The following is a 16,126-nucleotide window of genomic DNA, read 5'->3' on the forward strand; positions in this document are numbered from 1 at the left end:
GATGGAAACAAAACCGTCGTACATCCTTGAAGTGCTGTTTTGCTGGGTTCCATATCCACGGGGCAAGCCTAGATTCTGCCTCAGTGTCTTTGGGTTTAATGAACTGTGGAGATCTCATCCACACGAACAAACCTGAATGTGAGTGGCACGGTGGAATTAAGAAAATTCACACAAGAGTATAGGAAAGCATGGGGTCAGGGTACTCAAGACCAAGACAGTCAAGAGTCCAGAGCTCTGATTCCCATAGCGTATTTATTGAGAAAAAAGCATTCTAGCATTCTGGATTATAAATCACGATAATGGACATCACAAGGTATGTGCTTCAATTAGAGAAAAAAGCAGAACACCTTGTTTTTTATGACTCCTAGGGGAGATAGTTAATCTTTAACTCGGAGCTGCATCCTGGAGCCATCGGGCTCTATGACTGCTTTATCTCAATCAGTTTTCCTTGAGACTAGTTCTGCTTTCAGATCTGCTTGCAGCCATGTAGCCGGTCATGCGCTCTCAGGATTGTTACTCCAAGTTAATGTCTTCTGTGTCCTCTGTGGTTCTCTACAATGAACTTTGCAAGATCAAGAACATTTGTAATCAGGTACGTTGGCGGTAAGAAAGATCATTCCAGGAAGACCTTCGAAATCAAAAGTAGCTAAATAGAAGTTTATGCCTTTTTCGTGTTTCCCATCTCCCTAATCAGGCTGGGCAATTCTGCAGGTGGGGACTGTGTCCCCTCCTGTCCCATCAGATTGGCAGCTCCCTAGGCAAGGGGTGTTTCTCCTCTCTCCATTTCTTTCTTTGCCATCCTCCCACCCTGGACCTGTGGACGTGGGCGTTCCGGTTGTGTGTCCGCTCTGTGCAGTGACTTCCTGGAATGAGAGGACCCGTGTCTGAGAAGGGCCATCTTGTGACTCCTGGGGGAACTCTCCTCCTTGTCACCCCCCGCCCTGAATGCCCAAAATGGAGGAAGCATGTACCCTGTAATTAGTTGTCTCCACTCAGGCATCTAATAGACGTTTCACATCTGACAGATCCAACACAGAACAGCTGGTCCCCCGGCCCAACCTGCCTGCCCACAGCCCTCCCCACATCTCTCATGACAACTCTAGCCTTCTGGTTGCCAGGACCCAAACCACTCCAGTCGTCCTGGACCCCTCTCTTTTTCTCACACCGACATTCAATCCAGCAGCAAACGTTCTCAGCTCTGTCTTCAAGATATGGTCAGAATCCAACCACTTCTCACCACCTTCACAGTGAACCCCAGGACCAAGCCGTCATCATCTCTGGGTAATGGCGAAGAGCATTGCTACACAGTCTGATGTTACCCACACTTTACTTATGTAACTTTACTTGTCTGTCTCCCCAGAATATAAACGCCATCACAGCAGCGACTGTGGTCCGTTTTGGTCGTCGTTGTGTCGCCATTGCCTAAAGGGGTGCCTAACAGACTAGGTGTCCAACGAATGTTTGTTAAGTAAACTAATGAAGTTCCACAAATGCCCTGAGAACAGGTTCGGCCAGCCTGGGCATTTTCGGAAACAAATTAACCCACTGCTCTGAGCTCCTTTTCAAGTGTCCTCCCCACTGGCTGGCCACGGATGCTGACCTGGGGTGGCTTCCACCATCTTTGGAGTCAGAGGACAAAGGCATACGCTCACCTTTGGGGATGGTACAGTGTGGCGAGTCAGCGGACCTAGCCGTGGCTGTACTGCTGATTAGCCATGCGATTTGCAGCCAGTAACAGTTGCCAGCGTTTCTTCTAGTGAGTACTAGGTGCCGGGCACGGCGCTACCCCTCCTACGCATTGCTCATGTAATCCCCAATCGACCTAATGGAACAGGTACTACGACTACAACTGCCGTCTTACACGTGGAGAAACAGAGCCACAGAGAGGCTGAAGCACCTGCAACGTGCTTTTATGCACTAACTGATCCCTTGACACATGAGATAAGATCTGCAAAGCCCTCAGCCAGCACACAGCCCTCAGAAAACGCTGACATCATTACCGTGTGGATTCAGGCACCGAGAGTCTGAGGATAGAGATGAAGCTACAGAAAGGGGAACCAGGGCTGCTGGGGAGCTTGTCTTCTGTCCGCGGCTGAGCCCTGCTCTGCCAGGGGGCCCAGCTGAATCCCCCCTTCCGAGGATCCCCCAGGGAGGCCTTGGGTACTTCCTCCCTCTGCCTCTTAGATCGACAGGTCAGAGTGAGGAGGAATGGGCAGGGAGTCAGGAGGTGGGGACCGGTCTTGGGCAGGCTAATCAGGTCATAGGGTGAAATTAAAAGGGAGGAGGAAAGCGCCAGACCATTAGAACTCAGGCTCCCTCCTGGTGCCCGGGCGAGGAGCTGGGGAGCCAGGGCGCATGGACGTTTGGAGCCCCGGGGACAGGATGGCCCCACAGAGAGCTCTGCAGCTGTCCCTGAAGAAGCCCACCTATGCCGTATGTGTGGTGGGAATCGACATGTACGTGGATGTTCACAGGTGAGAGCCGAGAAACACCCACCTGGCTGCAGAGCTGGGCTGGGCTGGAGGACCCACGGCAGCTGGGTGGGCACCTGGTGGACGCCTGGTGGACGAATTGGGCACATTGGAGGATGCTGGCAGGAGGTTGTTTTGACAGCAGAGCAGGTGGAGCTGGCCGTAGCACCTGGGTGAGAGGGACTAGGGTATCAGGTCCATCTTGGGGCTCTGGCTCCTGGCACTGGGGTCAAGTCTTTGGCCTCAAGCCCCCGGATGATGGTTCCAGCTTTGAGCCCTGGGCCCAGACTTTGGGACCTGGGCTCTGTGTTCTGATGTCCCAGTGGAACTTGTGTGGAGCATCAGAATGAATTATTGCTCCAGATGGGGGACAACACTGGTCTCCCCTGATTTTGCCCTCAATTTCTTGCCAATGACCCATCTTTCTGAGGTGGAGGGGCAGTATGTGCCGCCCAGCTTGATCCTAGGAGGCCAGCTAGGGGGACTTGGATCAGGAGGGAGTGGTTAGGGAACGATTCAATGTGTTAATAAAGGAAAAGAACTTGAAACAAGGCCTGGGGCGTGTGTGAGCGTGAGGATGATGGAGATGATGGCAGTGATGACACCTAAGGGGCAGCTTCTCCTGTTGGCCCAAATCCTCCCTGGGACCTGGCCCAGCATGAGTTTCCCCACCTGGCCACGGAGGAAGTTGGACTTGGGGGTTTCTGGGGGCCTTTCCAACTCTGACACACTCTCTATGAACTCCACCCCTACTGGATCAGATGGGACCAGAGCCCCTGCAGACAGGGAAGAGCAGTCGAGGTGGGAGTCTCCCTCCCAGAGGAAGTGGGGGCTGGGGTCTGTTACAAGGTGGGATCTGAGCTGGGCCTGGCTTCACCTGGCTTCAGGGGACTGTCTGCCCCAGAATCCCCCTCTGATCCCCCCTCTGGGGCAGTGGCCTGGGGCTGGGGAGAGAGAGCCAGGAGCCCCAGGAGGCCAGACCTCGGCTCTAAGTCATGCCAGGGCCCCGGCGTGGGGCTGGTTCTCTTGCATCTGGGTGGCCAGCAGAGATCCCATTTTCCCCTACCCTTTAACACAGGGTTGCCAGACGTGGCAAATGAAAATACAGGACACCCAGTTAATGCTATAGATTAAAAAAATTTTTTTAAGTATATTGCATGGAACATACCTTTTTTTTTTTTTAAATGCTCTTTAGCTGAAATTCAAATTTAGCTAGGTGTCCTGCACTTTACCTGGCCTCTCTGCTTTAACATCAAGAGCAGGGAAGAGGTCTCGAGGGGGCCCCCGTCGCCCCAATTCTAGACCCCTGTTCTCATCCCAGGGGATGGATGTTTCTGGAAGGTAATTTCAGAACCTCAGGCCCTACGTGATAGGTGGTGCTGCTGACTAAGGCCAGAAGCATTTGGCTGGGAACCAGGAGACCTGTGTTCCAGTTCTTGCTCTGCCACTGACTTACTGTCTGCCGTGGGCCAAGTCACTGGCCGTCTCTGGGCCCCGGTAGGATGAACTGAGTCCCCTATTCAGCTCAGCGGGGCGGTAAAGCGCCCACACTCTGGACTTGGACAGACTCAGGTTCTGGTCCTCGCTCCACTGGTGGCTGTGGGACCCTGGGCAAGCTGCTGCCCTTCCCTGAGCTTCAGTTTCCTCCTCTGACCAATGGGGAGGCAAGAGCCCTGATGTGATGGGTTGGGGGAGGACACAGGCAAGCGTGCATGTTAGGGCCTCTTAGTGCGAGATCTGGGGGCTCTGGGGGTTCCCTTTCCTCCACTGTTTGTTCTTCCCGTCATGCCTCAGAGTGTGGGAGGAGCAGAGGACAGATCAGCGGGTGTGTGTGGGGGTGCGTGGGGCTATGCCATCTGTAAACTCCTTCGGGATCACCAAGCACCTCGGCATCCTCAAGTGTGGGCCGCAGCCTAGCTGAGGGGAAGCCGTCTGTAGCTGCTGTGCTCTGGTTGACTCTGGGGGAGGGGGCTGCTCTGGGGTCCTGAGTGAGCGCCGTGAGGGACCTGCACCCGAGAGCCCTTCAGGAACCTTCGCCCTGGACGTTGGTGGTGACTAGTGTCATAGCTACAGAGAATCTCTAAACTAGGAAACAGAAGTTTATTCTGCAGCAAGTTGGTTTAGAAGTAGACCTAAAGAGTAACTTCCAGCCACTGAGGTCTCTGATACATGGAGAAAGGTGACGTGGAATTGTCAAGACAGGTGGAGGAAGGGGGTCGTGGGTTGTCAACCTGGGAAGGTTTAAGAGGAAACTGAGGCTCACGGCAGGGCCTGGGCTGGCTGGGAGGAAGGGGATACTTGATGATGAACTTGGGGCTCTCCCACCCCTGTTACCAAATGCCTGGCTCCAGCTGAGGCCGGGAGAAGAGGCCTCTGTTTGGCCTTGCTGGCAGAAGAGGGAAGCCCCCAGAAGAGGAGGTGTGCCAATCACCTGAGCTGCCCGGAGTCCCAGCCCTCCAGAGACAGTGGAGATGGGCGTGTGGCGGTGACGTCACGAGACGTGATTAATCCCCCCACGTGCTCTCTAGACTTGTTATTTGGGGAAATATTTGTGTTGGGATAATTGTGTGCCCCAGGATGTCCCAGCCCGAGGAACCTTAGAAATCCCCTGACTCAGCATGCGCTGCAGATCCTACCCCCACACCCCAGTGGGCTAGGTCAGCACCCGTCCCCCTGGGTCTGGCCAGACGGCCCGGGCTGTCCCTGTCCTTGCTTGGGGGTGGCCTGCAGACGACTTATGCCTAAAAGGAGGGGGTGCAGCTTGGGGAATCCATTAGTGGTCCAGCATGGTGCTGCCTGTCTGCCCGGAGGCCAGAATCAGAGCCCCAGTTTGGAGACCACATGAACATTTATCCGTGGGGATGGAGGAGAAGGCTGGCTGGGTGGGGCCGGGGATGTTCTCCTGGATTTTTTTCTAAGCCTCTCCCAGCCCTGCACAAGCCTCAAAGCCACATAGAGTCTTAGATCCAAGATGTCTGGAATTCCAGGAGCACAGGGAAGGGGGGGTCTCTGTAGGGCCTCTCAGATGAGCCAGAGAAAAGACACAGACTGCTTCTTTTTTCTGGGGTTCCCTGTATTTCAAAAACCCCAAATGCCAAGACAGAGGTATAAAACTTGTGGTCTGTATATTCTTGATGTTTATATTGAGTAAATTAATGCCTTTAACCCGTGCAGAAGTACAATGAAGCATAATTGTGGTCCTGGTGGGATAATTATAGGACTGATGCGGGCGCTAATTCACGATGATTGACAGGCTCTGAGCGCCGGGCTGGACCGGGGTTTAAAGCTGGGTAAGGATCTCCTCTCCTCCTTGTTCCATCCTGTTGCTGCATCTCATTCCCTTATTGGAAGTGATGTTAACGTTTAGATTTGAGGGTTCTTGGAGATTATGAGGCCAGGGTCCCCCATAAGGTCCATGGAGCCTGGAGAGGCCAGGGAGTTGCAGGATCCGGATGTGAAATGGGGGAGTGTGAGTTCTTGAAATGTAAAATACTGGCATCAGGGAAGGTACCAGAGGTCAGCCACCCGCTAAGTCTACAGATGTTCCCGCCTCCCTGGTCCCCGTTGCCACCTCCTATTTTGAGACCTGGGAATCCCTGTCAGTCAACTCTTTCCTCTCCTCTTCCGGCCCCGTAGCCCCTTCCCTGCCCCCCCCCCTCCTTCCCATCATTTCGATTTTGGAATCTCTCCCCATCCTTGACTGTCTCCTCTTGCCCTTCCTGCTCCCATTGCTTCCAACCCCCCTTCTCTCTTCTCCCCAGGCCCCACTTTCCTCTCTTGGTGGGTGGACCCAGGGCCAGCAGGTGGACCCAGAGAGAAGACACGAGACACAGGGAACGGAGGGGTGGTCACTCATCCATGATGTAGATGCCTCCTCGACCCCTAAATGCTCTCCCTGTGATGTCTTATCCTCTCCTTTGCTCTGTCCAGAGAAGCTTCCATTCACTTCTCTGCGGCTTCTAAGCAGCAAATCAGCTCCACCAAGTGGTCCTGATGCTCTAACATGTGTGGGGGGTGGGGGTGAGGCTGGAAGGAACTAGCAAATCTACAGCCAGCCAAGGACAGCAGCCACCTGGGGAGCCCAAGAGGGGGACCTTGGCTGTGGGCCGGGAGCGGTGGGGGGATTCCACACGCTGCCACCCAGGGGCTGGTGCCGAGGGAGGAGCTGGGACCTGCCGGAACTTTGCAGGGGCCTGGCCTCACAGCAGGAACAGACCTGAGTTGGGTTTCCAAATGCATCCTGGGCCACAGAACGGAGAACCCGGTCGCCCTGCATTTGAGTCCAAGGCCAGTCGAAGCCCTCTAAGCGCTTCTCCAGCACACATTCCCAGCCATGTTTTTGACCCTGCCTGCCGCCACCTAGGTCTCCATCACCGTGCTGAGAGGGGTGGGCAAAGGGAAGGCCAGGATCCTGCAGAGGGTGTGGTCTGAGCCAGGCTGCCAGATGTAGGAGAAGAGGGGGCTGGGGCTTCTGGGCCTGGGTGAGGAGGAAAGCTGGGCACTGTGTTTCCTGGGCCCCAGAGGAGGAAGCTCTGTCAGGATGGGGCCTCTGAGAGTCAGTTCAGTGACTGCAGAGAGCAGATGGCTGGTACCAGTCATAACCACCATCTGGGTTCAGGCTGAGTCTTGTAGGCTGTGTGACTTTGAGCCAGTTACTTAGCATCTCTGAGCCTGTTTCCTCCCATGCTAGATGAAGATAATATCATCTGTGGATTGTATCTGTGAATTTGGCCCCTGTTTCACAGATGAGAAATTGCATAGTTCACGGAGCAGAGCCATGCAGTTTCCCATTTTGCAGATGGGGAAACTAAGGCTGAGAGGGGAGAAGCAACTCATGATTCTGACTTTCCATTCAGGGCTCTTCTCTCTTTTTTCTTTTTTTAATTTTTTAAAAATAAATTAATTTATTTATTTATTGGCTGTGTTGGGTCTTCGTTGCTGCACACGGGCTTTCTCTAGTTGGGGTGAGTGGGAGCTACTCTTCATTGTGGTGTGCGGGCTCGTCATTGCGGTGACTTCTCTTGTTGCGGAGCACAGGCTCTAGGCACGTGGGATTCAATAGTTGTGGCACACGGGCTCCATAGTTGTGGCTCACGGGTTCTAGAGCATAGGCTCAACAGTTGTGGCGCATGGGCTTAGTTGCTCCTCAGCATGTGGAATCTTCCCAGAGCAGGGCTCGAACCCATGTCCCCTGCATTGGCAGGCAGATTCTTAACCACTGCGCCACCTAGGACGTCCCTCAGGGCTCTTCTCTTAAGAATGTTCTGGTCCCCAGCTCCTGTTTGCCTCTGCTGGGAAGGCCCAGGGGTGAAAGCTGCCACCCCCCATCTCTAGCCCCCATCCCTGGGCAGGCAGGGGTCCCCTGAAAGAAGGCCTGGATGGCCCGGGCCCTCCTTGCAGGCTCTCTGGGTGCAGCCTCAGCTGAGCAATGACAGGGCATAAGGCACCTGTGATGGTTACCTCTGGGAAGGAGAGAAAGAGGGAGAGGACAGAGCTATACCCGTGTGATTCTACACTTAGGGGAAAATCCCTGCCTATGATGTGGGGTCTGCGGGGTGTCAGCCATCGCCCTCCGCGACCTCTGTCAGCCACAGCCAGCACCCGAGGAGGACCAAGGAGAAAGCCACACCAGGGTCTGAACCTTCTGTGTCCTTTGCCCCACTGTGGTCACTTAACAAATGTTACTGGACACCTGCTCCTGTCCAGCTCTGTGCTGGACTGAGGTGCTTGGAGATGATATGACCTACTCCTGCCCCCAAGGGGCTCCCATCTTAGTCTGGGAGCTGAGAAACCTTCAGGTTGTGGACGCTAACAACTGCATCACTAACCGGGCTTTTGGGGAGATGGGAGAGTGAAGGGAGATGCAAGAATCCTCTTCCCCAGGGTCTGCCTGCTCTCCACGCCCTTTGTGACAGTAATGACAACGGTGGCAGCACCGTCTTCAGCTCAGAGTGCTCGCTGCACTAGCTCAGTTAAATCTCACAGCAAGCCTGTGAGGTATCAACTCCTGTGACCTGCATTTTGCAGATCAAAAGAAACGATCACAGAGACGTCAAGAGACTTGCTCAACGTCACACAGCCAACAAACGGCAGCTCTAGATTTGAACCCAGGTCTGCCTGATCCTAAATTCTATGCGCTCAAACCCCAAAAGCCCATTATCAGGGAATTTTCTATGTTGTTGGGTCGGTGCGAGGGGTGGGTGGGGGCAGGGCAGAGGATGAGCTTTGGCGTCGGACCCCGAGTGGGGTCAAATCTCAGCCCTCCGCTGTCGCCCTGTGTGTGGCCTCCCTCTGAATTTCAAGTTACCTGTAAATGGGGAGAAGAAGAATAACTGCTTTGCTCAGTAGGCAGGGGCCACAGGGATGGAATCAGAATGGAGTAAAAGCATGTTGGGGACCGTGATGTGGATCATCCACCCTGCCCCGGGTGGATCCCAGGAGGGCAAGGACCGGGGGTGATTCATCTCTGCTTTCCCGGTGCCCAGGGTGGCACCTGCCACAGCAGGTGCTCAGGAAATTTATGATGAGGCAGAGCGGCCGACAGCACGAACAGGACTCCGCGTGGTCCTGGGAGCTGCTCTTCTTTAGGGCTGGAGCCCGTGGGGGGCCGGCCAGCTCCGTGGAGTCACAGTGGGCCTTGGCTCCTGGCAGAAGTGACCACAGAGCTGGTCGTACCAGACCTCTCTGGTATGAGCTTTGGAGCTGGACCTTACCAGGTCCTGCTGGCTGGTCCCAAGGCATTTCTTGTGGCTTTAGTCCAGGGAACATCAAGTCCAGGACACCTGGAGGGTGGCACCTCTGTAGCTCTGCGTGGGCAGGTGGCTGATCAAGGGTGAAGGGGGAGTCACAGGCTTGGCCAGCCTGGTCTGCTCAAGGGTTGCCCACCAGCTTGGTCCTCAGCCTTCCCATCCAATTCTGCATTATTCTCCCTTCTGTCTTCGCCTCTGCCCCAGCACAACGCCCTGGGCAAGCCTCCAGGGCCCCCTGGCCCTCTGCTGCCACCCGCATAGCCACTCCCCAGCCCGGAGTCAGAGTCAGCACCATTCTGCCCCCCTGCCCAGACCCTAGCCTGGGCCGAGGGGCTGCCTGACCCCTGAGATCGTCCCTAGGGGCTGGTGGTGTCCAAGCAGCTGGTAGGATGGATGGCATGGGAGGGGCTCTTCTCCCTAGACACCAGGTGGTCCACTTCCAAGTAGTTGAGATGAGGTGTGGCCTATGATACCCCAGAAGGAGGAAGCTTCTGGATGCAGGTTGAGGCAGCAAAAGGAAAAGCTTCTAATATCTTTCTCTGAGCTGTATAAGGTAGTGAGCTGTCTGTCACAGGAGGTGTTCAAGCACAGAGTTCTGCGACCGGCAGGGAGCTGGCCAGGATGAACTCTGAGACCCTTCTCTGACCCAAGGTCTATGAAGATACTCCACAGTCTCACTGTCTCAGGGCAGGAAGGGACCAGAAGGTCATGGGTGCCATCCTGGTCTGCACTGACTTCACCCCTGCAAAATTTAGGTGCGTGGAGTGGGAGGAGGTCTTTCCTGTCCAGTGCCCCACATCCTGCCAGCTCCCAAGGGATCATATTAAGGAGTTTGTGTTGCAAAGTTTCAAGGTTTTCCTTTTTCCTTCCTACATCTTCTCCGACTATCTCCTTTCTCTGGTCCCCACCAGGGACATGTTCAGGGCACACACACTTATTTTAGTGTTAGTTGGGACAGCATAAGATAGAAGACAAACCTACTGCTCCTTCCTTCCTTTGCTAGCTGTGTGACTCTAGGAAAGTTACTTAACCTCTCTGAGAAGACTTCTTCATCTGCTAAATGAGGACAGCAACATGTACCTGCGAGGGTTGTTGTGAAGTATAGATGAGGTATCAAAGCTGAACATGTGCCTGCCATATAGTAGGTACTTAAAATTGCCCCCCCAATACTACCCTATCCAATACTACCTGTGAAACATGTTGTCCTTATACCTTACCAGGTGGGTGGGCACATACGTAGCCAAAGCACGTGGGCATGGCTGGGAATTACCTGTTGATTTGAAATTCCTCATCCTATCCTTTGCACCTCCTTTTGTGAGATTCCCTAAGAACTGACTCCATTCTCCCTGCAGCCTCTTTGCTAACCTGGGGAACCAGGCCCTGCTCTGGGCCCGGGGCCTGTGGATGCAACAGGGTGAGTCTGGACGCTGCTCTGCACAACACAGACTGTGAAGGGGCCACAAGGAAGGTCTGGACCAGTGCTGTGGGGGCACAGAGGAAAGGACATGGGGTCCTGGCCTGACTAGGTTGGGCTGTTGGGGGCTCCGGGGAGAGTGGTAGTAACAGCAGTGATGGCATCTAACACTTATTAAGCACCTACTATATGCCAAGCATTTTTGTTTTTTAAAAATATTTATTTATTTAATTTGGCTGCACTGGGTCGTAGTTGTGGCACTTCGGATCTTTTAGTTGTGGCATGCAGGCTTTTAGTTGTGGTGTGCGGGATCTAGTTCCCCAACCAGGGATCAAATCCAGGCATTAGGAGCACGATGTCTTAACCACTGGACCACCATTTAAAGCCCTGCCAAGCACTTTACATGCACCATCTCGTGGAATCTGCCCAACAGCCCTAGAAGTAGCTCTTTGGATTATATGCATTTTATACAGGAGGAAAATCAAGGCTCTGAGCAGCTGAGTGACCAGGTCCCAGGCCTTCCTCCACACACAGCTCATCCTCCACTCCACGGAAGGGGTTGACCCCTCCCCACCCCCATCCTCACCCCGTTTCCCCAGAGTTGGGGCAGCGGGCAGGGTGAAGGCACAAGCTCACAGGCGCGTCAGCACAACAATGGAAATGACATAAAGATAATGACAGCGATGACATCTACCGACTGGGTGACTGGGCGACGGGGCGCCTCCGGTATCGTAGTGACTTAGTCCCTTTCATTTAATAAAGGGGTGCTTTTAAATCCATTTCCTCGCTTGACTTTGAGTTTGGGGATGTGCCAGGGCTGTATCCTGGGGTTTCGCCCGGTTGGGCGGGGGGTGGGGGGGCCGCACCGTGAGACTTGACCAAAAGGAAGCAGCCGCCAGGGTTGAGGGGTGGGGTGTGGAGTTGGTGAGGGGGGTGGGGGGGTGGCTGTGGTGTGTGGATTGGGAGGAAGCCGTAGAGCAGCTCGGGAGACCTGGTGAGACAAATCCCACTGTGGGGCAGCCTGGGGCTCACCTCGACTCCCACACCTGCCTGTTACACCCCCAAGAGTGGCCCTTAATCCACGGCCCCACCCACAGATCAGGGAGTCTGAGAGGTGAGGAAAGGCAGTGGGAAACCCACCTCGGAGGCCCTGGGCAGGGGAGGGGGTAGGATGCCAAGGAAATAAGAATCGAGGTGGCCAGGTGCCTGCCTGGCACAACCTGCTGATATGGGGAAACAGAAGCCCCCTCCCTCACAGTCTGCAAAAAAACTCCACCAAAAAAACACTCTCCTGTTGGGACAGCCTCGGTTCCCCTCTGCCTTTTTCACCCTGTGAGGCAGCACAAGGGAAGCGACCTGGATGGAGTGATGGGTCCTGGAAGGCAGTGGTGCTAGGACCCACACAGGCCCCTCCCAGAGGGCAGGTGAGACCTGTCCTGGGCCTCAGCCCTGCCCATCAGGTGCCTCCTGCAGGAAACCTCCTTTGCCCAAGGTCCATCCTTGCAGGGACTCGTCTGGCACCTGCAGGGGAGAAAGAAGCTGAGACCAGGATCCCAGCACCCCAGGGAGGGATGAACCAGGCCTGAGCTGCAGAGTAAGATGGGCAGTGGATCTAGACTGCAGGAGACCAGGCTGGGCTCCGAAGGTCCCGATAGCCCCTCTTCTTCTTCTTCTATTATTATTTAAACATTTTTCATTGAGGTAGAGTCGATTCACAATGTTGTATTAGTTTCAGGTGTACAGCAATGTGAATCAGTTATACATATACATATATGTATTCTTTTTTAGATTCTTTCCCCATATAGGACATTACAGAGTATTGACTAGGCTTCCCTGTGCTATACAGGAGGTCCTTATTAGTTATCTATTTTGTATATAGTAGTGTGTATATGTCAGTCCCAATCTCCCAATTTATCCCTCCCTCCCCTTGAAAGGGCCGTGTTGGCAATGGCAGTGCCTGAGTGGGGTGGAAGTGGGGGTGCTCCCAGGAGCATCTTCTGCTGTCAGCTGGGTACCCTGGGCTTGTGCTTCCTTGCTCTTGGGGCGTGTGGGCAAGAGCTCTGAGGTCAAGTAGATTGGATTCAAACTCCAGCTCAACCAACTTGCCAGCTGGGCAGTCCAGAGAAAGCCATTCTGTTTCCAAACCAAACTTGGGTCCACTTGCTCTCCCATGGTAAAGCCAATCTACTGACACCGGGTTGTGGTGAAGGAAAGGGCAGTGTTTATTGCAGGTGCTAAGCAAGGAGTCTAGGCAGCTAGTTCTTGAAAGACTGGAACTCCCTGATGGCTTTGAGGGAGAGGTTTTTAAAGACAGGGTGAGGGAGAGGATTGTGAGATATATTTTTTTCCCAATATTTTTTTAATTGTAGTATAGTCGATTTACAATGTTGTGTTAATTTCTGCTGTACAGCAAAGGGACTCAGTTATACATATATATATATATTCTTTTTTATATTCTTTTCCATTATGGTTTATCATAGAATATTGAATATAGTTCACTGTGCTATACAGTAGGACCTTGTTGTTTACCCATTTTATATATCACAGCTTACATGTGCTAATCCCAAACTCCCACTTCGTCCCTCCCCTAACCCCCTCCCCCTTGGCAACCACCAGTCTGTTCTCTGTGTCTGTGAGTCTTTTCCTGTTTCATAGGTAGGTTCATTTGTGCCATATTTTAGATTCCACATATAAGTGATATCATATGGCATATGTCTTCCTCTTTCTGACTTACTTCACTTCGTATGATAATCTCTAGTTGTATCCATGTGGCTGCAAGTGGCATTATTTTGTTCTTTTTTATGGGTGAGTATTCCACTGTATATATGTACTACATCTTCTTTATCCATACATCTGTCGATGGACATTTAGGTTGTTTCCATGGTTTGGCTATTGTGAATAGTGCTGCTATGAACATAGGGGCTCATGCATCTTTTTGAATTACAATTTTGTCTGGATATATGCCCAGGAGTAGGATTGCTGGATCATGTGGTAATTTTATTTTTAGTTTTCCGAGGAGTCTTCATACTCCTTTCCACAGTGGCTGCACCAACTTACATTCCCACCAACAGTGTAGGAGGGTTCCCTTTCCCTCACACCCTCTCCAGCATTTGTTATTTGTAAAGTTTTTAATGATGGCCATTCTGACCAGTGTGAGGTGGTACCTCACTGTAGTTTTGATTTGTATTTCTCTAATAATTAGGGATGTTGAGCATCTTTTCATGTGCCTATTGGCCATCTGTATTTCTTCTTTGGAGAAACTATTTAGGTCTATTTAGGTCTTCTGCCCATTTTTCGATTGGGTTGTTTGTTTTGTTGTTGTTGAGTTGTATGAACTGTTTGTATATTTTGGAAATTAAGCCCTTGTTGGCCACATCATTTGCAAATATTTTTTCCCATTCTGTAGGTAGTATTTTCGTTTTGTTTATGGTTTCCTTTGCTATGCAAAAGCTTATAAGTTTGATTAGGTTCCATTTGTTTATTTTTGTTTTGATTTCTATTGCGTTGGGAGACTGACCTAAGAAAACATTGATACAATTTACATCAGAGAATGTTTTGCCTATGATCTCTTCTAGGAATTTTATGGTGTCATGTCTTATGTCTAAGTCTTTAAGCCATTTTGAGTTTATTTTTGTGTATGGTGACAGGGTGTGTTCTAACTTCATTAAAGATTTTTAAAGACGGGGGAGGGAGAGGGTTTCAGGGTGTGTGATCAGCTTGTGGACATTCTTCTGATTGGTTGGTGGCGAGGTAATTGGGAGTCAATATCATCAACCTTCTTGGTCCAACAGGTCTGGGGTCTATGTGCTTGTGGGCAGCATACAGTTAACTTCTTCCACCTGGTAGGGATTTTAGTGTCTGCAAAACGGTTCTAGGATACAGCTCAGCATTTTATCTGTAGACCTTGAGGAGGAACGAAAGGTCCTTGACTTTGTTTAATGGCTAAACTATTATTACTTTGTCTTGCTTGGCTCTTTTCCTTTGTTTCTGCATTCTCTCATTTTTCTAATTAAATTTATTCTTTGAAACTTGGGGAAGGTCTATGAGGCTAAAATTACAAACAAGAGGCAGGCAGAAGACATGGTGGGCATGGTGGGGTCTGTACCGGGAAGGTCCATAGGGTCCTGCTCTGTTACAATTCCACATTCCTGGGTTGCCTTGTTCTCATCCACAAAACAAGGGCTTCTTGTTCTCCTTGCCCACACCAGGCACCGCGCTGGGTGCTGAGATGACAGTAGTTTTAGTGAAAGTAAGATGGGAAAGTTCCCCACATTCTAGAGGGAGAAACAAGAGAGACAGACAACAGGGAACTATGTCAAATAAACGTGACACATCAGGTGACAAGTGCCACGGGTTGAAATGAAACTGGGTCATGGGTTAGGGAGTGTGGGGTTCATGGTGTCACCCATGTGACACTACCTTAAACAGGGCAGTCAGGGAAGACCTCTGAGAAGGAAATGAGGCACTGAGCCCCCAGCGGATGCTCCCGAACTGAACATGCTGAACAAAGAGAACCCAAATGCAAAGGGTCTGAGGCAGGAGGGAGCTTGGCAGCTGGAGGGAGAGCAAGAGCTGGGTTTGCAGGAATGAGGGGGGCACAGCCAGCTCCGTGCAGACCACAGAGCCCCCGGGGAAAGGCTGCGAGCAGAAGGGATGCCGAATGAAGAGATGCAGGAGAAGAGACAGGGGGACCAGACTATTGTGAAAATCTACACGGAAAAAGCTGGTGCCTGGACCAGGCTGTTCAGTGTGGAGGAGATGCAAACATCAACAGGGGGTGCTGTGAAGGTGGGACTGCTGGGGTTCGCTGGTGGCTGGATGTGAGTGCGAGGGAAGGAGAGAAGGCCGGGATGAATCCACGGATGGGGCAGCTGTGGCCTGACTTGGGCAGGTTTGGACGGGGCAGGAATGGGGAAGTAGGAGTTTGGACACGTTAAATGCAAAATGCCTGTTAGACACCCAAGGGAGATGTTCAAAAGACAGCCATGAGCCTGGAGATGGAAAAGTGGGGGTTCTAAGGGGCAGGTGGAGATCACCCAGAGCATGAGTGTCGACATAGCAGAGAGGAGCACCAGGCACCGAGCCCTGGGGCCAGGCGGGCTGCAGCCGCTGGGACGAACTCGCAACAGCTCCAGCGAGGGCCTCGTGCCCGTTGCCAGTGTGTCTGTTCCAAGCAGGCATTCCGGAACTGGGGGAATAAAACCACAGGATGGCTTCGGGGACCTGCTGGATCCACAATAAGACAGACCTGAGCTAAACTCCATTGATCAGCTGACCTCCATAGGCCTCTATCCTGACTGGTGGGCCACGGGCGTGTTTTGAGTCTCCCAAAATTAGTGTCAATTCAGAGACATTGTCCAGTAAAACTGGAAAAGTGCACAGTCACCCTGGTAAAAGGCCGTGAAGTCCCTGCGGGGAAGGCTGGGAGAAAGGTGACAGTACAGACTTTTAGCAATGTAGCTGGATCCTCTCCCAAGGGGACCTGATTGTCC

At 52.5% G+C, this 16,126-nt stretch overlaps 1 protein-coding gene across 1 annotated transcript in view; it reads left to right on the forward strand.

Annotated features, from left to right (window-relative positions):
- The first annotated feature begins 2,382 nt into the window (after positions 1-2,382).
- Positions 2,383-16,126, forward strand: part of PADI1 (peptidyl arginine deiminase 1) — a 40,621-nt gene continuing 26,877 nt past the window's right edge. The window contains exon 1 of the mRNA XM_057744393.1: positions 2,383-2,474. Coding sequence (XP_057600376.1) covers positions 2,383-2,474 — 92 coding nt within the window. The remainder of the gene's footprint in view (positions 2,475-16,126) is intronic.

This window comes from Hippopotamus amphibius, chromosome 1 (assembly GCF_030028045.1).
Source record: "Hippopotamus amphibius kiboko isolate mHipAmp2 chromosome 1, mHipAmp2.hap2, whole genome shotgun sequence".
Taxonomy (NCBI): Eukaryota; Metazoa; Chordata; class Mammalia; order Artiodactyla; family Hippopotamidae; genus Hippopotamus; species Hippopotamus amphibius.